We start from the raw sequence: 23155 nt of genomic DNA, 5'->3' as shown, positions 1-23155 counted from the left end.
CATCGGCTGTGCTCATGACACAATTCCGTGAATGTCACGTAACACTGGAGTGAAGGAAAATGAGCTGAGATCATTACTTTATGGCTCATTAGTAACATCAAGAGTAAAATTATCAGCTCTTACTCGTGGTAACATATCTACCCAAATTGAACCACTTTGATTCGTTGGTGCCTGAGGATGCACCCAGTGCGCTCACTGTACCGCGAAGGCAGAGCAACTACTTTCACAAAACAACAGGACACAAAGCTACTTATACAGTCATGTACTGAATAACAGAGAGGTTCCAGGCTGTCCAAGAGAGGTTCCAGGCTGCCCAAGAGAGGTTCCAGGCTGTCCAAGAGAGGTTCCAGGCTGTCCAAGAGAGAGTGCTCAATACCGAGTGGTAGAGCTGGTTCAAACAATAGGAGGACAGAGAAAGTGTTTTTACTCCGAGTTTCACGCACTAAGCGATCATCAGAAAACAGTTATGAGAAATCTGGATCAGTATTGGTTTATATACTCACAAAGCAAAGTGTAAATAGCTGCAGCATGGCGCAAATTTAAAAGTTGTGAATGGCGGCAGTGCAAAGCGTGAATGACTGCATCATGAGGCAAATCCAAAAGCAAAAGTGTGAATGACAGCAGTGGTGAACAAAAGGAGTGAGCTTGTGTCAAAGTGTCGCCATGAGAATAGGTACTACCTTCGCCAAAACTTTAAACCATCTACAGCCATCACCTAATTTGAAGTAAGAGACAACCGGCTCCAGTGGTTGTCACCTTTCACCACTGCTGTCATTCACACTTTCGCTTTTGGATTTGCCTCATGATACAGTCATTCAGGCTTTGCACTGCCCCCATTCACAACTTTTAGATTTGATTTGATTGATTTGATTGATTGCATTTTACTTCGCAAGTTCAAACGGGTTCCTGGCCCAGTTATATGAAAGCGAAGGATAGAATTTGCCAAAATCCTAATGAGCAACAGCATAGGCAATATTATCATAGAAGTGGAGTACTATGCGAGCGAGAATACGAGAAAAAAGATTTGCGCCATGCTGCAGCTATTTACACTTTGCTTTGTGAGTATATACACCAATACTGATCCAGATTTCTCATAACTGTTTTCTGATGATCTTTTAGTGCGTGAAACTCGGAGTAAAAACACTTTCTCTGCCCTCCTATTGTTTCAGTCATGTACTGATGTAGTTGGTTGCAACTCACTGACTCGATTTCATGCTATGCCTGATGATTGCATCAAGATGTACTCGTACTCTTGCTAGCATGAAAGCCAGAGTTGCCACAAACTACCGTACTATAACAGTTAGACGTGCGCCGCTTGTGCCTGCCGGCATGCCTGCTGCTCTGAGTGAATAAAAAGCTAAAAAGCTACACAATACACTTGGAAGTACTGTACCCCGATAGTGGTCGTGTTGTGAGGGTACACTGATTCCCGAATGCCGCCCCACAGCCTCTAAGTCTAAAGCCGCCAAAGGCAACGTTCGGCGTCCGGCGATAACCGATTCTCCCTTCAATATTTCCACTTTTGTTGTAACCTCCATTCCAGTACCATACAGTCTTTATATGTACGCAACTTTACTCGCCTGCGCATGCGAGTGTCTGAGAACTTTTCATCTTGTGCCCCGGTCACCACTGGTCACTGTCTGAAGCAGCTTTCTCAGTACAAGTACAATATATTCCACCATTGGCGAACATGTTCCACTCATCGGTGTGAAATGGCCACAAATAATACCGAATGATGCTCTCTATGCCAGATGCGAAGCTGAACCCTTGAGAGTCATAGTCAAGAGATCACGCTGGAGGCTGTTTGGCCACATCCTGCGGATGGCAGATGAATCCCCAGCTGTTATGGCTATTTTCGCGTACTTCGCCAATCAGCAAAAGCAATGCTGGAGGGCTAGACCGCGGACGACCCTGCCGCAGGCATTGGTGGGAGATCTGCGCCAAGCCAATGCCGGATTGCTCGGGAACCTAGACGCTCTGCAGAGCCTGCGAACCATTGCCCATGACCGACCCGCATGGCGAGATCTATGTATGAAGATCTGTGCGTCATGATATTCCGACAGATCCTGAAACAGTCAAACTCAGGAAGTAGCACTATTATTATCAGTCAGGCTGCAATATTCAATGACACATAGACATATTCATAAATGATATATCTTCAATACCCATGAGCTACATTGTATATGATAATTATATCATTATATCATCGTTCTAGCTCAATTTCTTTCCCCTGTCATAGTCCTGTTTATCATGTTCAGCATAAGCGAAGTTGTGGATCATGCTTGCATGGTTGACTCCAACGCGTACATGCAGTAATAATAATAATAATTGGCGAACATGTTATTCCAAACTGACAGTAAAGAAGCCCGCTCTTTGCAATGACATGAGCTCTCTCCTCCTCCTCCTAATAATATACTTATTATTATTATTATTATCAAATTTTTGATAGGGCAATCCCCACAGGCCTAAGGCCTTCTTACAGGGTACCCTAGAAATGAAAGTACTGAATTACGGCATAGCTTCCGCAATAACGAGAGAGCTTGGAAGCTCAGGGCCCTACGCTATGCTTTGTTACTTAGCTCATCGTGCATGTTGTGGGAACTGATGGAAATGTTTCCTGGGAAGGCGCTGACTCTGCCGAGCACGCGCGTTCTGGAGTCGACGGGATCACTCTGCCGACGTTTCCTGTGACCGGCGCTGACTCGCCCGTTCACTCCTATTTTGGACACGACGGGATCTCTCTTCCAAAGTATGTTTTTGCTGACGCATCCTATCACCTATTCGGCAACTAACATCCATTCTAATTTCATTTCCTCCTCGTCTCCCTATTTCTTTCCAGAAAGTCTCTCTATACATCAGGGAGTCGTACTGTATTGGCAGCTACCCTAACGGGTCACGCCGCCCACCACCCAAGCATGGGTATGATGAGGGACAGTGGCAACAGAAACAAAAAAACAGCAAGCAGGGAGAGAAAGCAAGAGAAAGACGGCGATAGTAGTACATCTGGTGTGCGACGTATAGAAAAGGGAGATGACAAGAGATGCGCACAAAATAGGAAACAATAATTATTTTTGCAGTTCCGAAACAATCAACCAGGTGATGGAGTGTGGGCACCCGAAGTCCCACCTGGACTCCACTGGAAGAACATCCCACGCAGGGATATCAGCGATAGGCCAAGCGTTGAAAAACAGCCATGAGGACACATCGTCTAGAAGTCCACCGCGCTCGAACTGAAATTGCAGGTTCAAACAATTTCCCACGCGGCGTCAGGAAGCGTAAATCTTCACCCTGCATCACCATCCATCTCCAGCAACCGTCTCAACTCACAGCTCATGCCTCTGCCACCACTGTACTCCTCCGAGCTTCGCAGTTTGAAACCATTCGGGGGTCAGCTACACCACCGCGAATGGAGAGACGAGGACGACAACGGTCGTGACTGAAAAGACACTGCCTTGGCGACCGCGTCGCGGAACCCTCGCCCCAGCAAATTCAGAAATACATGTACGCCAGGGGCAACTCTGGTGGACCCAGAGCCACCCCCTTGGCAAGACTAGTAGGAACGACTGAAAACTCAGATAAAACGGAGCTACAAAAAGTGCAACCGTCCCCTTCAAGGCACAGTTGCAACACACAGGGAGTCGTATACATGTACATAATATTGTGGCCAGCTGTTTGTAGCCAGCTGTGTTTGATGGTACGGTACGGTACGGGACAGATACGGGAGCCAGCAAATGGCCAGCTGTGCGATACGGTACGGGACAGATACGGGATAGCGCCAGGCGTGACACAAACAAACAAACAAACAAACAAACAAACAAACAAACACCAAATTAAAGCTGTGTGGACCCTGGCTAGCGCCAGACGTTACTGAAGTAACGTCTTCTGCATAGCTACGGGAATAATATAACTCGGATGGTGAGCCAATTAAATAATTGTGAAAAGAATAAGGACAAGATGTTACGAGTTATGACGAACTGTCCACCAACGTAACCAGATCTTATACAGTCAGCGAGTGCGACAAAATGGCTTCCCAAGTTTGCAGCTTGCACTTGCGGGCCACCAAGGTATCGTCCGCACCAAGCAACGGCTCAACAGCAAGGTTTGGTGGCCCAACATGGCTACTGAAGCCGAAGCACTCTGCCGGCAATGTATTCCGTGCCAAGCAACTCTCTCAACGACACCGCTACGTCCGGAGTCAGTGCCCACACCACCGTCCACCACGCCGTGGCAACGAGTCTTCGTCCATTTGTACGGACCCACGCCGAACGGTCAGCACCTGCTTGCCACTATCGACCAGTTGACTCGCTACCCGGTCATCAACATGTTCAGCACGACACCCACTACGGCCGGTGTTGTTAAAGCTCTGCGCTCTACATTCTCCATGTTCGGCTTGCCCGAAGAGCTAGTCTCGGACAACGGTCCTCAGTTCCGTTCTTCGGCTTTTGCTGATTTCCTCGCGCAACACGCTATCCAGCACCGCCGCACCCCTCCTTTGTGGCCACAAGCAAACGGAGCAGTCGAGCGCCTCAACCCCCCCCCCCCCCGTACCATTGGCAAAGTTCTGCAAACTGCCAAACTAGCTGGCGAAGACATCAATGTTGCATTAGACCAATGGCTTCTAGCGTACCGCAACACGCCACACCCTGCCACCCACGAGGCACCGGCAACACTCATGTTTGGTCGCCCCATCCGCGACAGCATACCCTGCATTACGCCAACTGCACCAGACTTGCCTTCAGCTGCCCACCGGTGCACCGTGACCAGCAATTCCGCCGCGCTGCCAATGCCACCCGCCGGTCAAACGCCCCCACCCTCACTCCTGGTCAGCGCGTCTTACGCCGCAATGAGCTGGCACACAACAAGCTCTCACTACAGTGGGATCCCAACCCCTGGACCGTGGACCGGACCTCCGGGTCTACGGTGACGATCTCCAACCCGGCAACTGGCCAAAGATCGACTCGCCATATGTCGTTCGTCAAGCCCGTAATTGTTGTCACGCCGCCAGCCCATCACCCACTACCAGCTGACAGTGCTGCCACCACACCAGCTCCCGGTCCACCTGGCGTCAACACTGGCACCCAGGCAGTACCTCGCCAGCAACCGTCCCGAGCTGCCAAGTCTGCCCACAGCACTGTGACCCCTCCACCTGCTGGGACACTCATGCATACCCAGTTCATTTTCTGTTGGGAAAGGAAGGGCTCTAGTTTGCTCTATCTGTCTGACTCCCTTCGTGCATTCTGGTTTATGCCTTTCCCTTACTGTTCGTTCGTTCTTTCCACCATATCCGAATCTTCTCTTTACTACTCTTTAGCTATAGAACATTCCTTCTGCGTTGGGAGGGATGTAGTGTTCACACATACATATATGGACTGTCACACGCATATATACACACAGTGCCGTTTGTACTCCTATCCATTTACATAGGCCGCTTTCCACACCTAGTACCTACCTGTGCTGACAGTCGGTACGCACCGACTCTGTACTCATGCACGCACACCATGACATTCTGTTGGCATCATATTGCGGAGCTTTCCGGAGCTCCGAGTTATGGCTGTGTTTACATGAGAAATTTCAACCCGGGTCGAGTTCAGCCCGGGTTGAAAGTCTGTACGATAGACAAAAGAGGTGAGCGTTTACATGAAGACAGTTGACCCGGGTCAAATACTGATATGCCGCCAAAAGTCCACTTCTAGAGTCCTGTATGGTTACGTGAATCCGTTCGCGCGAAATTTGCATCTGCAGTGCTGTTCAAACCTGGCGCGAGATACGCACAGAAGTACGTTTGTACGATTTTCTTGACCCGGGTTGATTTCAACCCTCCCCTTGGGGGGAGGGTTGAAATCAACCCGGGGCGAAATTTCAACCCGGGTCAAGCGCAGTGCGTCATGTAAACGCGCCATTCACTTTGTGCACATGGGGGGTTGAAATCTGACCCGGGTCGAACTGATACTCAACCCGGGTTGAAACGCTTCATGTAAACACAGCCTTAGTTGTTGTTGGAATAAAGTAAGAGACCAACATTACAGTGGTCTGTTGCTTTGCGTCGTCGAGTTGTAGTAAGGCCGGTATGTCCAATAGTCTTACAACATGTAGTTTCGTCATCATCCAGTAACTTTCGGCATTCTTTGTTGCCGTGATGTGTAGCTCGTGCTCTTCTTCGTTGCGCTTTCCTTCCCCTCTTGGACCTTTCCGAACCTGAGCCTTCCAAGTTGGAAGGTTGTTGGTTTGCGCCTTGGAGAAGTGTTGGAGCTAGGTGTCAGGTCGCCTAATGTCTCAGTACTATTACTCCTTGTCAGTTTTGTGCCATTTTGTCGCACTCGCTGACTGTATAAGATCTGGTTACGTTGGTGGACAGTTAGTCATAACTCGTAACATTTTGTCCTTCTTCTTTTCACAGTAATAATAATAATCTTTATTTCAGCCTCCTCTTCTCTCTCTCTCTCTCTCTCTCTCTCTCTCTCTCTCTCTCTCTCTCTCTCTCTCTCTCTCTCTCTCTCTCTCTCTCTCTCTCTCTCTCTCTCTCTCTCTCTCTCTCTCTCTCTCTCTCTCTCTCTCTCTCTCTCTCTCTCTCTCTCTCTCTCTCTCTCTCTCTCTCTCTCTCTCTCTCTCTGTCCTCCTCCGCCTCCTATTCTCTCTCTCACTCTCTCTCTCACGCTCACTCCCTCACGCACTCACTCACTCACTCTCACACACTCTCCCTCTCTCTCAATGTCTCTCTCTCACTCACTCACTCTCTCTCTCTCTCTTTCACACACACACACACACACACACACACACACACACACACACACACACACACACACACACACACACACACCTTGACTTTGACCTTGTGACGCCCCATCGCCGGAGGCGATGATAGGCTTAATGAGGCAGGCAGAAATTCTGATGACGCATGAGATCGCCACTTCTGCAGAACAACCGTCCGCATGCGCAGCTGAACGGCTTGGCGGGCGGAGGAGCCGGAGGAGGGAGACGGTCACTGGAGATCTTCCGTCGCCAGGCAGGACGATCCTGTGCCATGGCCAACCAGTGTTGTTGAGGGATGTCCGCGGCATGCAGGTCGTCAACAATCACATCCCGCCACCGCTTCTTCGGTCCATTGCGTGGTCGAGTCGGCAGCAACTCTCCGAAGAGAACTTGCTGAGGCATCCGCTCCGGGCTCATACGTGCAACGTGCCCAAGCCAGCGCAGACGATGCTCACGAAGCAGCACACTGATGTCGGCTGGCAGCCTCGCTCTGCGGGCAAGCTCGCTGCTGGTGAGGTGGTCCAATCGCTGAGTGGAGACGTCCAGTATAGCCCGGATCGAGGACCGGTGGAAGCGGTTGAGGCGGCGGATCTCTCTCTCTCTCTCTCTCTCTCTCTCTCTCTCTTCTCTCTCTCTCTCTCTCTCTCTCTCTCTCTCTCTCTCTCTCTCTCTCTCTCTCTCTCTTTCACACACACCCATACACACACACACGCGCACACCACACATACACACGCACGCGCGCAGTCACACACTCTCTCTCTCTCCCACACACTATCTCTCTCCTGACGTACATGCACAGCGAAGGCAAAGGGGTTCGAAGCAGCACAAGGACTAAACATCCGTATATCAAACATAGTATGCTCCAATCGGCCACCTCAAACCCAACAGGCAACGATGTCTGGAGGATAGCGAGATGATGTCGAGGAGCAGGGTGAGGTAAGGTCGAGGTACAGGACGAGATGATGTCGAGCAGTTGTTGTCAATGGTGCTGATCACCACCCCCCGCCCTCCCCCCCCCCCCCCATCCTCCTCCTTTCCCATATCTTGAAAAGAAATGGGAATGTGGAGAAAGTGGCGTGCTGGGCCTGCTGGCAGTGGTGGCAGGGTATCAGACGGCTGCGACGAAGGAATTGGAGGCTGCGCCAGATATCTCACTCAGTGCTTTGGAGCTCGCAATAGTGCTCTCCGATCAGTCCCCGCCGCCACGATCCAAGAAGGAATGGAATCGCCTCCCCGGTGCCCTGCTGCATGCTGTGTGACCTTCCCAGGCATTCAAGGAGGTCTCTTCACAGTCGCGACTGGCACTCAGCCACTGATACCCTCTGAACCCTCGATGAAGATCCTCTCTGATTGAACCCTGGCTCCTCCGTTTTGATCTGTTATTATCTTTCCGTTTTCCACCGTCTGCTGTAAACAATGACTATGTGCTCTACCCTTCCCTTTTGTCTACTATTCCCCACTCCCTTGTGCACTGAAGTGGTACTGAACCCGAGACCTCAGGTCGGCGGAGATACCTGGATAGTAGGGACCTTTTGCACCACGCGTACGGATACGAAACGAATGCTGATTGCAGATTCGTCACCTGGGTTCGAGGATTCGTCAGAGCTGCGGAGACCTACAATACTTTCGTAGGTTAACAACCACAGCAGTCAGTAGCAGTGGTGACCATGGTGACGATCTGCACGCGTGTCACCAATAGATTCTAGACAGCCAGGAACCGCTTCGAAAGGACCCGGGGCTACGTCAGTCGTCAGGGCGGGACTCCCTGCATGACGCCATGACTGAGCCTGATGCCCATACAGTCATACTCATAGCATGCACTTCTTGACGTCACATAGATCTAGTACTGATGAGGCTTGCTAACTCTATAGTATACTGACACTGCAGCTCAATGATTATGCGCCCTGCAGCCACCATGTAGATCTACCAGCTCACACAATGATTCCGGTGCAAGTAGCTTGGCAATCACAGACACGGGTCTGCAACCTACTAACGTAACAAGTAAAAGTGGTTTTTGTACAAGTAGGACTTGCTGCTGTTTACCTAAGTAGGTATATACATGTACAGTCATGTACATTATTATGCTGTTCTGTTTTTTTGCGTGTTTTTTTTCTTTCTAGAACTTTGAAGTTTTTGGAACACTTGGGAAAAATTATCATTGTGTTTATTTTGCCCGTAAAAGAGGCTGTGTAGTAGGACTGCGCAGCGCTTGGCACTACTTCGAAGTAGTACTTGTCATCACTTGACCTAGGCCAGAGCCTAGGCAGAGGTCGATTGAGCAGCACTGAACCCATCTAATCCGGCCAGAAAACCTCTCTGATCCAGCAAAAGCTTACGCGGTAAAAACCAAGCGGCTTACATACTGTAAAAGCAGAAATTTAAAGAAATCTTCGGTTCCGTATTTCCACTGATGATCGGAGCTTGAAAATCGATTCTGGAACACAGTATACTAAACCTTGAACAAATTGTCATGTTGCGTGGTGATGTCTGCGGCATTCATACTTTTCATAGCTATTTTTAAATCTTCGGTGGTGTAATATGTTCCGTATTCTCCAAAATCGGAGGTTCGGTGGAGGGAAATTTTCGGTAAACCCGTTTTCCAGGTAAGTGTTAGTTAGCTTACTAACGGAAGAGTGTGTTGCTCCCTACATGGGAGCTCGCGGTTTTCCTGCCGACTTGAATTCTCACTTGACTGACTCGCGACTGCCATCCAGGACACACGAGAAGTCCATCGAACCGTCCACTCGGCAAACCTGCAAGAAAGCACCACTCCCTGCTCAATACACAGTGTTTCGGGGAATTCACCCCTCATCAGTTGAGCTTGAGCAGACTGAGGAAGATCGATTGCGCCTGAAAAGCACCACTTATATAGTGCTCTCCAAGCACAAACCTCACCAGGGATACAAACTTACAGAGACGCTCCGTTTCCAGCGCGACAAACACCTCGTGAACACCAGACAGCAGCGCGAGTCAGTGTCACTCATGGAGGTGCTGAACAAGCGCTGACGACCGTTGGCCATTCACAACGTTGTTGCCTCCAAACCATCTAATTCGCAAGCCCGCGCTGGGGACAACAATGTGAAGAAGAGGTTGGTGCGACTTCGGCGACAGTAGGGGAAGAGTGTGTTGCTCCCTACATGGGAGCTCGCGGTTTTCCTGCCGACTTGAATTCTCACTTGACTGACTCACGACCGTGCTATCCAGAGCACACGAGAAGTGTACTAACGTCTAATGTTAGTACAATGACGTCATGTACTACACTGTATACCGAAAGTTCCGGTGCGTTTCATTTTCCGTAAAAACTTCGGCACCAAAGTCACCGAAAATAAAACACCACCGAAATGTTCTGCTTTTACAGTAATACTGTAATTAAAAGTGTATAATTATATACCATAACAAGACAGGTTCTCCCGTACTATCAAGAGTAAATAAATAAGCTCCCGTGGGAGCTTTATATGTTCTATTGGTACAATGGAATGGGCGCTACATTTAAACACATAATCATCCATCACATTGCTCTGGTCGCATGCGTATGTGTAGGGTCCGGTCCATGCACAGTGAAGCTAAATCAAGAAGTTAACAGTCAGAACTACGCGGTCTACACCTTCATTGCCATTGTTGTGCTATCCCCTTTGAGCTCTGCTAATGAGAGAGATCAAGGGTTAAGGTTGAAATTGCTAGTTGGTTGGAAATCAACTATACACGTGAAACTGAGAGTTACGAAACCGCAACTCAACTCACGGCTCGTTCTTCTGTGTGTGTACATAATTAGAGTGACGGGGCATTCAGTGATTTGTCACAAAGATATTCTAGATTAGGAAATTAGGACACAGCATTGAACTGATATGGCCACATCGCAACCGTTTCGCAGCACGATTGGTACCCCACAAGGGGATGGCCTCAGTCCTGTGCTATTTATATGCTACCTCGAGGCTGCACTACATGAGTGCAGAGCCAACTTCCCAAGCAGACCAGCAACAGACAACCTACTCCCCCACGAGACCGGATATGCGGATGACATCAATTTCTATTCAAGGGACCGCAAATGGCTGGAGGCCAGTCTGCCTATACTATCGGATACTCTCGGTACGTGGTCCTTAAATGTCAACCAATCGAAGACTGAGTGGATACATCTGACAGCGGACTCACACGATTGGAAGACTTCGAAGCAACTTGGATCATTGATTGGGGAGGAGGAAGACTGTGTCAGACGAATGAGTCAAGCGTCAACATCTTTCGGACGGATGTATGCAGTGTGGCTGAGGAGAGAGCACATCGCAGAGACGAGAAGGTTACGTCTGTACAGTGCCTTTGTCCTCCCGAGTCTCCTATACAACTGTGAGGCGTGGGGATTGACGGCGGGAAACCTCTCCAAGGTTGACGTGCTCCACAGAAAGCAACTTCGATGCATCCTGGGTATCAAGCTGCAAGACAAAGTCAGCAATGAACGCCTGTATGAACATTGTGAAACCTGCCCAATATCCACCCTGATTAAACAGCGAAGGAGGAGAATGACAGGACACATCCTGAGAATGTCCCCCAACACGCCCGCCCGCAAAGCCATGAACATCTACTTGACCCAAGACTCCCGAGGCCGGCCAGGGCGCCCAAGAAAGACGTTGGCAACCAGCGTTGCGGAGGACATGAGAGAGGTCGGAATGACTTTCACCACAGTGCGGGATCTCGGCCTGGCGACTGAGAGGACAAGGGAAAAACCGGCATGGAGAGCGATGGTCTACAGCTAATGATACTGAACAAGAACAACGGAAAGATTCATCAAGAGACAGCAGCGGACCGAACATTAGTGTTGCACAATATTAATGTTCCATTGCGCACAACTGTGTTATTATTATTATTAAAGAGGAGAGGAAGAGTTCTTTACATTTTATTGGCCGAATAGTACCGTTCACCATTTGAAATAATAATAATTATTATTATTATAATCATCAGTCTCACTACTTTTCACAGATATGTTTTCCATCATCGTGATTACCTTGCTGATTTCCATTTCAAGATTACGAATAGTGAGCGACGACCAAATAAAATCATTCTTCCCAAATTTAAATCATTGTCTAAGTCTCTCTTCATGTTCCGAACTGCTATTCTATGGAACTGTTTACCCCCCAGTCTAACATCGGAAGCCTCGCTCTATAAGTTCAAAGCTGCCCTCAGGAAATTTACAGCTGACTATGCTTATGCAATCAACGGAATTCCGCCACCTTGCAGTTGATTTTCCCCATTTCTCTCCTCATCAATCCCTACTTGTCGTTGTACATACATCTACATCTACTGTTCTTTCAATCAAATGAACCCCTCGATAGGCACATTGCCTTTGGGTCATTTCATCATAATAATAATAATTATTATTGAACTGATATGTAACGTCATGGCGGAACAACACGTCCTGACATGCCGGGTCACTATACGTCTGTTCACGTATGTAGCTGCAAAATGGATAGTGTGCACGTATGCAACGCGTAACCACCTCGCATCCATCAGACAGAAGCGAGCAGTATCGGGTCAAGTGGCAGAGCAGATTTTAAAAGTCTCCAAGCATATCTGCATGTAAACAATGAGTCTAGATTCTAGTGGAAAGCCGCGGGAGCAGCGACACTATCATGACCTCACTGGGAGATCGTTGCGCTGTTAGCACACCAGTATTCAATTGCATCTTCCAACTAGTACTTGTACTGACGTGCAACTATTCGGCAACCAGTAAATGTGACCAGCTGTCTGCAGTGCAAAGACCACACAAACGTGACCAAACGTCCGCAGTGCAAAGACCACGCGAATGCAACCAGCTGCCTACGGCACAGTGTAAAGACCTCACAGACGTGACCAAACGTCCGCAGTGCAACGCTCTCACCGCGGATACGTTATCACTACTATAGACATGTTTGGTGACAATCAGAGCAGCTTCTTTGCTTCAGCACTCACCCTACAGATCTGCACAGTGCACATCCACGCTCAGCCTCCGAAGTCCGATACAGAAGCAGGAATGCTTTGTCGCACACTGCTAGTCCAGCAGGGCAGCCGTGGCGCTGGTCCATGCTGCCTCACTCAATTGACCGTGGATTCGGACCTGAGGGCGGCGTCGACCGCTTACCAGTCGCCGTGGTAACTCGCCACTCTGATCTGGACTGCGCCTGCATCAACTTACTAGTAACCATGGAAGTCAATACAAACCGTGGCGTTGTGCTTGATCTCGGCCCACACTCACATGCCATCACAGACATTCACGACTGTGGCCAAGAGCCAACAGTTCTGTCTGAACGTGAGAACTGAGGAACAGTCGGCCTACCTTGACGCTGCATGGCCGGAGGATGAGTAGACGGGGAAATCCCCGCGATACACTGGAAGTAGAACAAGCACAGCTGCGCTACTGGCCAGTAAGTCAAGTCGTCACCAGTAAAACACAGGCACATAGCTCGTGTGTAGACAGCGTGGTCTGGTCACCATGGTCACCATGGTGACCGTGGTCACCAGGGAATGACCGTCATACGGTACTGCATAGTCAAAATAGGCAAAATGGCGACCATGAGGTTACCGGTGATACATAGTCACCACACCAGATCTGTACAGTTTGATACATGGTCACCACACCACAGGTGCGCAAGCTACGCCTCTAAAACAGCATCCGGTGCATCGGCAATTCGTCACTGCCATGTCGTTGCCAAGCTCAGTGTGGTCAGAGCTCACCGACCGTACGTATTTCTCAACTCTTCCTTGAGTGACAATCGCTTAATGGTCTCGTAGCAACTGATCATTATGGTGCTACTTAGCATAGCCGACATGACGCGTGCCGACAGGCCTTTGGACCAGAATGATATGCCGTCTTCTTTCCAGAGCTGCTTGATGGTGCTGGATATTGAGGGTAAGTTATCCACCTAGACAGACACACGCACACACACACACACACACACACACACACACACACACACACACACACACACACACACACACGCACGCACACGCACACACACGCAGGCAACACAATCAGCCAGGCAGGACATGCACGGCCAAGGACAAATCAAAGCACTGTCATGAAACAATGAAACGACGCCGCAGATTCATTATTCGTTGGTGTACTTTCCATTAGGTGCCAAATAAGGAGAAATGTCCATTTACATACCATGGGACTGATAGTCATTTTCCATTTCACTATTTGTCCACTTCAAACAGAAGTTCCCCCCCCCCCCACAACGGCACAGTGTGCGTGTCTGCTTTCATAATCATTTTCAAGCGGCTGCTTTCGCATTTCATTGCTGTTATCACGTGGGCCAGTTTCCATGACGACAAGTGGATTCAAATTCACGGATCGAAGCTGCAGCGTGCACAAGTAAGTAGTTGCCACATGCAGCTGGGTGAAAAGGCTTTCTAGCAGCTATGGACAAACATTGCTTGCCGCAGGTCCGCCAGAACCGCTCAGGCTGGACTGGCCATGGCCTGACTACTTTCCCAGCTCAGTGGATGGTGACCACATACTGTCATAGGGTACCCTGTAAAAAGGCCTTAGGCCTGTGGGGATTGCCCTATTCAAAATTTAAATAATAAATAGTAAAGGTTTGCTCCCCACACCGGAGCTCGCGCTATTCCGCCGACTTTACTTGACTGACTCACGACTGCCATCCAGAGCACACGAGAAGTCCATCGAACCTTCGACTCGGCAAACCTGCAAGAAAGCACCACTCCCTGCTCAATACACAGTGTTTCGGGGAATTCACCCCTCATCAGTTGAGCTTGAGTAGGCTGAGGAAGATTGTGCCTGAAGAGCACCACTTATATAGTGCTCTCCAGGCACACACATCACCAGGGATACAAACTTACAGAGACGCTCCGCTTCCAGCACGACAAACACCTCGTGAACACCAGATAGCAGCGTGATAGCGCGGGCTTGCGACTAGTTGGTTTGGAGGTGACAGCGTTGCGAATGACCGAGGGTCCTCGACGTCTGTCTCACCGTCCAGGAGCGACACTGACTCACGCTGCTATCTGGTGTTCACGAGGTGTTTGTCGCGTTGGAAGCGGAGCGTCTCTGTAAGTTTGTATCCCTGGTGATGTTTGTGCCTGGAGAGCACTATATAAGTGGTGCTCTTCAGGCACAATCTTCCTCAGCCTACTCAAGCTCAACTGATGAGGGGTGAATTCCCCGAAACACTGTGTATTGAGCAGGGAGTGGTGCTTTCTTGCAGGTTTGTAGAGTCGAAGGTTCGATGGACTTCTCGTGTGCTCTGGATGGCAGTCGTGAGTCAGTCAAGTGTCAAGTAAAGTCGGCGGAATAGCGCGAGCTCCGGTGTGGGGAGCAAACCTTTCTTACAAATCATCGCCGAAGTCGCAACCACTACTTCGAAATATTATTACTTGTAATAATAATAATAATGTGATTCGTGCCAAACCGGTGTAAAACTGTAAACAAATTCAGAGGTATATGACTGTACTGTCGATATGGCATGTGCTTTCGAAGTAGCTCAGGACTCCGTGACGAGGATTGTTCTGCAACACGAACTCATGAGCTCACCTTCACCAAAGTGGCACCAGTCACTCCTATCGAAAATGCATGCACTAGTCAACATCGGAAACGAGTGAACGACAGAAGAGACTCGATCGATAGAGATTAGATCAAGGAAGCCAAAAAATAATAATCGTTTGTTCAGTAAGTCCACGCAGAGTGTGCCCACGGGTAGAACCATTTGGGCCAACATTGTACTGTGAGTAATACAAAACATGTTTTCTTTCCACCCAGCAGTATAATGTAAGTTTACAAGCTATCCGTTTTGTCCAACACTAACGATTATAAGCAGGATATTTGTGCGTCAGAATGTGCAACATTATAGTCTTCTCTTTTTTTAATAAGTTTAATCATTGGCTCTCCATCTGTCTCATTCCATAATCACTGTTGCATGAAAAGGCACCCAGTGCTAAAACAATGACATCACTGCCCCAGACAAATGACATCATCCACCACCATCCCTCATTGGACCCCCAGGGCCCAGGGCCCAGTCCGGTGGAGATCGTGAGCTGTGTTCGCTACTACAGTCCTGCTGTACGAAATCCGATCGTGCGAATCAAGCGCGCGCCGGGCTCTGTGCAGCGCTAACCTGCGACCACTGGGGAGTTCATGCAGGCCCTGCAGGGTGCGAAGCTCGATTGGGTTTCATTGAGCAGCACTGTATTTGGAAGTTTAGTTTTATTCCAAACAATACATGGCTGAGCACTTTAACCATGTATTATCAATACATGGCTGTACATTAAAAACAAAACACAAACACAGCCAATGACGACTTTGCGTGACGATTGCAAGTTTATAGCCAACCACGGTTAGCAAGAAAGAAGTTGTATCACTAACCTGAAGCTTAGCCCGGGTGACGTCGATGGGATTCGTCAGCGTTGCCGAAATAGCCCCCGCTGCACAGCCGGACATCGCCTGGATGAGATGAATAGAGGTATGAGGTGCCATAGTCTGTCCAAAGCTTGTTAACTGGCTATACGACGCCCACCAGATGGCGTTGTTTGGCATGAACGTCAGCAAGGACACACCCAGCCCACGGTAAAAACCTGCGACGCCCTGGCTGCCGTAGATTGCCCGTATGATGGACAATGCCGGCTGCCGCGGCTGTGCCGCGGTGGTCTGAGACGCGGCCGTCCCCTTCGCCGCCGTCGCCGTTGTCGTCGAACGTTGCCCGTCCATCATCTGTAGCTGTGACACAACGTCGATCGGCACCACGATAGTCTGTGCTACCATGGCTGCAAGAGCTCCGCCGAGCAGGCTGGGTACAGTGTTACTAGTGGAGAAGAGTGGCAGCTGTTTCAGGTAATGTCTTGACATCTCGTACGTAGTGATATAGCATTGCCCAGCCAGTAATCCGCCAGTGTTCACCAGGAATCCCTTGTACAGCCCACGCACGCCTTCGTACTTGAGAATCTGCCGGAACGCGTCCAGCGATCCTGTGTAGTGCGCTCCACGTCGCTGGACCTGCAGCCGCGTCTTGATCAGCATCGGCGGATAGAGCACGAAGCGAACTAGCATGAATCCGGACGGCCCAATGACGTACAGTCTTCGCTTATCCAGGTCCTGCCAATCAATGGGCCGGGTGAGATCAGCTGAAATTCCAGACTGCTGCCCAGTAGATCGACTACTACTAGGCGAGTTGACGTCCGCATCTGATGTCGCTACTGCCGCTTCTGCCGCTACCAACGACTCCATTGAAAGGCCTAATACTTCTAGGCGAGCAACGCCGCCGCCCCTGGAAGTTATTTTTACTTACGCTTGCCTAGCCACTGTCACAAGTGCAGGTTACTGCCTGAATCCGGCGTTGCATGCATTCCTGTGTTTCGTTTACCATTGTTCACTCACTGGCATGCTGGCAAAGGCTTGATTGACAGCGATCGGTTCAAAGCCAAAGAAATAACCACGCCTGGCTGGACGTGATGTGCTAAACTAGTACTTACTTACAATCCCTAGCCGTGACCCGGCGTAAGATTACTGGGAAGGCTACCCTGAGTTGGTGCAAGTATCACCATCATTCTTATCTACTTCGAGCCTAGTCTGTTGCACTATTTTCATAGTATTTGTGCACAATGTCACAAACCATTTTTTTTTTTCATCTGTCATCAGCTCAGGTTACAGGTATGTAGTATACAGTAGTCTTGACTCTTGTTGTAGATATACTACTAGTTGATCAGATCGCGGAGTCGAGTAGATCTACGAGTCCGTACAGGCGAGTGGCGGCATAGCATGGATCATGGATAGGAGATCAGACTGTACTTGGAAGGTCTTTCTTTTTTTCTTTTTACAGATTTAGCGCTAGCATGACTGGTCGACCATGCATTGGCATTGCCATTGGTGATTTGTTGTGTACACTGCTTACTGCATGTCATTGTCAGTGCAGTGTAGATCTCCTGATACCTCCTCCACACATTGACACAATCATGTGTAGTGTATTGTGCAGGGAGTAGTAGAATACACTCCCTGGCCTGGTATTGTGTGTGTGTGTGGGGGGGGGGGGGGGGGTCGTATACTGTACGTTCATATCATGCGACTCCCTGGTGGCCACATTCTTCAAGAATGTGTATAAGAATGTGGCCAATGACCACATGGACCACAGTAGCAAGAATCCACCACTCCTGTCTGTTGATCATCGATGGGAGAATTATATTATATACGAGGAATGCAAACAGAACGTGACATAACTAATTTTTGTATTGTGTGTTTGCACACAATACATTACATGTACCGTACATTTGCATTCGAGAAAATCTTGTTCTCGACTCAGAGTCTTTGTCAGTTCACCGGATTGTACACGACATTTACCGGTACATGGTCATGTATTTGCTTTCTTTGCTAAGAGTAAGACGGCTAATTTCAGCCGGGGAAAACACTTCAGCGATTCATAAACCGGCACGAATTTGCGAGGAAATTGTTGGGGATCAGGGTCAGAAAAGAGGCTAAGATGCATGCAAACTTACGCGAAAATCGCTAAGCTTTCAACGTCGTTAATAACCGTTGTTATATTAGCCATAACTGAGGGTACATGTATGTCAGCTTGTGCTGCATGTACGGTGCATGTGAGTAGGTAGTTTTGTTGAAACACATCCAGAAGTGACGAGAGCCTCCTTGACTTGTCTCGAGGCCGCGGACCGGCGAAACTGACTGGCTGGTTGCAGAAGCCTGCCAAATGCACACCTACATATACATGTAGTTATGCACAAACACACACTGGGAGAATAGAACACACACTGGGAGAATAGAACACACACTGGGAGAATAGAACACACACTGGGAGAATAGAACACACACTGGGAGAATAGAAGCCGGCATACAGCAACACCCGGGCCAGCGTTTCCCACAGGCAGACACACGAGCAACGACACAAAATACACGCGGTTAAAAAAAAAGATTGTGTCTGATCGACAGCAAACATGGTCAATGAGACGCTGGAGAAATGTGACAGTGCCATACACGATAGGAACGTGACAACAAAAGTAGTGAATTAGTTATGCTATGAAGGACTGCAACACCGACGGCGAACAAGTACCGGTAATTAGTTGCAAGCAAAGGAGCAGTTGCGTTGTTATAGGGCTGGCAAAACATAGTTCAGGTTGTAAAGGAGAAGGCGAAGGTTTGGCTGAGAGGCATGGGACTACTGAGATGACAGCCACGGTGTGTGTGTGTGCGCTATTCAATCACATACGGTGAGAGCACGGAGAAAGAAATGGCCTCCATCTACCGGTACTTATTAAAATTGACGGTACATTGTAGGACCTCACACAACCAAACACAACCAAAACAAAACAAACGCAACACAACTATCAGTTGGCACAGTACAACGAGGAAATGACCTAGCCAGTTTGTGCACACCGTACTTTCGGTAATTGCTCCCGCTTTCTCTCTCTCTCTCTCTCTCCCTCTCTCTCTCTCTCTCTCTCTCTCTCTCTCTCTCTCTCTCATGCGTGCTCGCAACGTAATACACCAGCGAGGCAACAGAAGAAATGAAAGTGCAATCAGTCCAGGAGCACTGTGCTCCACCCGCTGGAGCAGTGTGCACTGAGTGATTGACAGGGGCACATGCAGCGGTGGAAAGGGGCATCAACAGAGGGACTATGCCACGGCAGAATGCACACTTCACAACCATGCGATGTGCCACGCCGTGCTGTGCCGCGCAGTGCAGTGCAGTGGGTCAATGAAGGTTGCTTCGGGCAATAAAGACATCTTTTCGTCAATTTGGATTCTACATTAGAAAAAAGTGAACTTGGATTCAACGGAAATAAAAATCACATCACGGCGGAACTCTCAAAATGCCGGCGCACAACTGCCATGCGCGCAGCTCCAGCTGCTGCAGAAGACGGCATGGATGGCTGCCATGGCGGCAGGGATGGTTGCCATAGCGGCAGGGATGGTTGCCATAGCGGCAGGACTAAAGCAGCGGCGCGCGGCGTAGTTATAGAAATGACAGTTGATTGGCTTGACCGGCCGGCCATAAGTATTCATCTGGTGGTTGATCAAACGTGGCAGGCGGAAACACGCCAAGTTGGTTTGGGAGCACCAGTCGTCGGCAAATGCAGTCGCGTGCAACACACCAATTGCAAGAAGAAGAAAGTGGTGTGAGAACCATCTTGAATTATATCGTTGGTAAACTCACATCCGATGAGGTGACATCATTATCATCGTCCTCAGCAGCAACGGCAGGATAAATATAGCCTTGCTGATGATATAGATTCTTCCTAGAGAGGCACACGCACACGCACACGCACACACACACACACACACACACACACACACACACACACATGTACACACACACATGTACACACACGTACACACACACGTACAAAACACACACACACACACACACACACAGAAAGAATAGTTATTGAGTTACAGCATATCCAAATGTCCAGCATCGCAAAGTGAAGTTTTCAATGCAAAATCGATCGAGTGCTAGAATAACAGAAACACTGTGATGTCTGGGAACAGGATTGGGACGCTCTCTGCGCATGGGCAATCCATGTACTTGTATACTTCGACTGAAATGCATACTGGCACCGGTATACTTTTCAAACGACTCCTATAGCTATTGTGTACAGATCATTGTTGCAAACTCCCTGCTAATGTAATTACAATATGTTTGTGCCGGTGCTTTTTACGTCCTTTCTCTGTGAGACTCACGAAAGATGAAAGTTGTCCTTTACTGAATCAGTACACAAATGTCTGTCTGAATTTTACGGCAGAAGTTTCAGAAGTCGATGTTGAAGAAAGTACCCCCACCCCCTCCCGTGAAAAAATTCTAGGCGCAGTGGCGACTCTGGTTTACTGCACTCGATAAAAAAATTGATTCTCCACACGATGACATACCCGCACAGGTTCAGACATGAGATCTCCCCCCCCCCCCCCAGACTGTTTTCGTCTGTCTGGTTAATTTTAAAATTCAGGCAGATGAGAACCGTCAGCCGTGAACGGACACGATAATTTACTTTACTTTTTTTACACACACGTTTTTCTATCTTCACCATGATGATAGAGCAAGCCCGAAAATTTGGTGAACAGTTTAAACGACGTATGCAGCAAAGAGACCGTATTTCTAGTGTTTGAGTTGATGTAACCTAACACACACACACACACACGCACGCACACACGCCCACACACACACACTCACTCACCAGGAAAAACGTTATTGGTAAGCGTGATCTATAAGAGCGGGGGAGAAACAGCACTGTTGCCGCGTTGATGAGGCATCGTTCTATCCGTCAGTGGCGTGTAATGTGCCTTGTACACACCCGACATGTCATCATCACCTAGTCCCATCTGCAGAGCTTTCTTGAACGTCTGAAAGACAAAAACAACAAAGAAACAAAAAATACACGAAACGAGAAGGCAACAAGCTTTGAGCGAGGAATGAATGGATTTACTGCACAGAAAAACGACTGCATGCGTGTCACTGTACGTACCTGGAACAGCTGGAATGCAAAAACCCGCTAAATCCATTTTTCCCCGATTTCAGTAGGACCCCAAATCCTAATCAGCTCACAGAGCGCTTTCAGCTCGTAACGGCATCTTCGTTTCTATTATACTTCGAAGTATTATTTTTGACGTTTAGGGGCCATCCGGAATTATCGATAATTTTCACGAAACGAAAAAAGTTTAGTTCTGACCTTCCCCCACCCACCCACCCCCATGAACGGAAAAAGGTATTGCCTGGGCAGCTAACTTAGAATGGATTGATCTTCCAGCTATCAATAATTTTCAAAACGAAACTCTCCTCAACCCATGTACGACACTTTTTCTCTTCGTGAAAAAGATCGATGACTACGGACGGCCCGGCCCTTAGCAGGTTATGGATCCCAACTCTTCAGATGCATATCAGTACGAGCATTCTGCTGTTCACAACTGCAAGTGGAACATTTGGATACTTGTCTCTGTCGTGCTCTGGAGTGGGAGTTATGGAAGGAATTTCAGTGTATTGTTGGTTGCAAACACAGCTAAACTTTAACACTGGCAAAAGTACCAGATTCACAGCACACGAATCTAAGTCCGTTGCCCATCCATGGACATTTCAATGTTGTCTGTATGAAAACTAAACCATGGAAGAGAGAAAAAAAAGGAGAAAGACAGAAAGGAAGAGAGAGAGAGAGAGAGAGAGAGAGAGAGAGAGAGAGAGAGAGAGAGAGAGAGAGAGAGAGAGAGAGAGAGAGAGAGCAATAGAGAGAGAGATAGGTAGATAGAAAGAGAGAGAGCGGGCGAGCGGGAGACTGAGAGAGAGACTGAGAGACTGAGAGAGAGAGACTGAGACTGAGACTGAGAGAGAGAGAGAGAGAGACTGAGACTGAGAGAGAGAGAGAGAGAGAGCGAGCGAGAGAAAGAGAGTGAGAAAGAGACTCGAGCCTACCTCATTAGCCGCAGCAGCAACCGGAAGCGGCTGCCGTATCTGGTCACCAAGTGCCAGCGCCAGCCGCATGTCTTTCTGTTGATGCTTGAGCGGAAACGACGGTGGAAAGTCGCCTTTGAGAATAGCTGAACATAGGACAACACCAGCACCAGCAGCAGCAGCCACATCAAAAGCAATCGTCAGCCGTGTATTGAGAAGAGGGTACATTGAACCATGTGTATTAATCGAGTCGGGATAATGAGAGTCTTAACAAAACATATACTAAAAGGGTGAAGATAGCGATACAAAATGAAACTCCGGTCGCAATCACATACATGTATGATTGACCACACAGGGCAGTACAGTACTCTGAGCAAAGCATTTTCCTGCACCCAACGAGTCTGGAGATTGCTCAGGGAAGATGCACCCAACGAGTCTGGAGATTGCTCAGGGGAGATGCACCCAAGGAGTCTGGAGATTGCTCAGGGAAGATGCACCCAACGAGTCTGGAGATTGCTCAGGGGAGATGCACCCAAGGAGTCTGGAGATTGCTCAGGGAAGATGCACCCAACGAGTCTGGAGATTGCTCAGGGAAGATGCACCCAACGAGTCTGGAGATTGCTCAGGGAAGATGCACCCAACGAGTCTGGAGATTGCTCAGGGAAGATGCACCCAACGAGTCTGGAGATTGCTCAGGGAAGATGCACCCAAGGAGTCTGGAGATTGCTCAGGGAAGATGCACCCAAGGAGTCTGGAGATTGCTCAGGGAAGATGCACCCAACGAGTCTGGAGATTGCTCAGGGAAGATGCACCCAAGGAGTCTGGAGATTGCTCAGGGAAGATGCACCCAACGAGTCTGGAGATTGCTCAGGGAAGATGCACCCAACGAGTCTGGAGATTGCTCAGGGAAGATGCACCCAAGGAGTCTGGAGATTGCTCAGGGAAGATGCACCCAACGAGTCTGGAGATTGCTCAGGGAAGATGCACCCAAGGAGTCTGGAGATTGCTCAGGGGAGATGCACCCAACGAGTCTGGAGATTGCT

General features: G+C 48.9%; 2 protein-coding genes across 2 annotated transcripts in view; both read right to left on the bottom strand.

Annotated features, from left to right (window-relative positions):
- Positions 1-12270: 12270 nt before the first annotated feature.
- Positions 12271-17259, bottom strand: LOC135809760 (solute carrier family 25 member 44-like). The gene is made up of 2 exons (XM_065323185.1): positions 16097-17259; positions 12271-13637 (listed from the first exon to the last, which is right to left on the bottom strand). Exons 1-2 carry the CDS (start codon positions 16952-16954, stop codon positions 13446-13448), a joined length of 1050 nt encoding a protein of 349 aa, XP_065179257.1. The 5' UTR covers positions 16955-17259; the 3' UTR covers positions 12271-13445.
- A 1381-nt stretch (positions 17260-18640) lies between these two features.
- The window catches only part of LOC135809751 (cytokine-like nuclear factor N-PAC), a 15266-nt gene continuing 10751 nt past the window's right edge, over positions 18641-23155 (bottom strand). Inside the window, exons 11-13 of the mRNA XM_065323174.1 lie at positions 22134-22258; positions 20908-21073; positions 18641-19971 (exon numbers count right to left, since the gene is read on the bottom strand). Coding sequence (XP_065179246.1) covers positions 20936-21073; positions 22134-22258 — 263 coding nt within the window. The 3' untranslated portion in view covers positions 18641-19971; positions 20908-20935. The remainder of the gene's footprint in view (positions 19972-20907; positions 21074-22133; positions 22259-23155) is intronic.

Source organism: Sycon ciliatum, chromosome 1, assembly GCF_964019385.1.
Source record: "Sycon ciliatum chromosome 1, ocSycCili1.1, whole genome shotgun sequence".
Classification (NCBI taxonomy): Eukaryota; Metazoa; Porifera; class Calcarea; order Leucosolenida; family Sycettidae; genus Sycon; species Sycon ciliatum.
The sequence above is the reverse complement of the archived record's forward strand: the minus strand, read 5'-3'. Positions and strand labels throughout refer to the sequence as shown.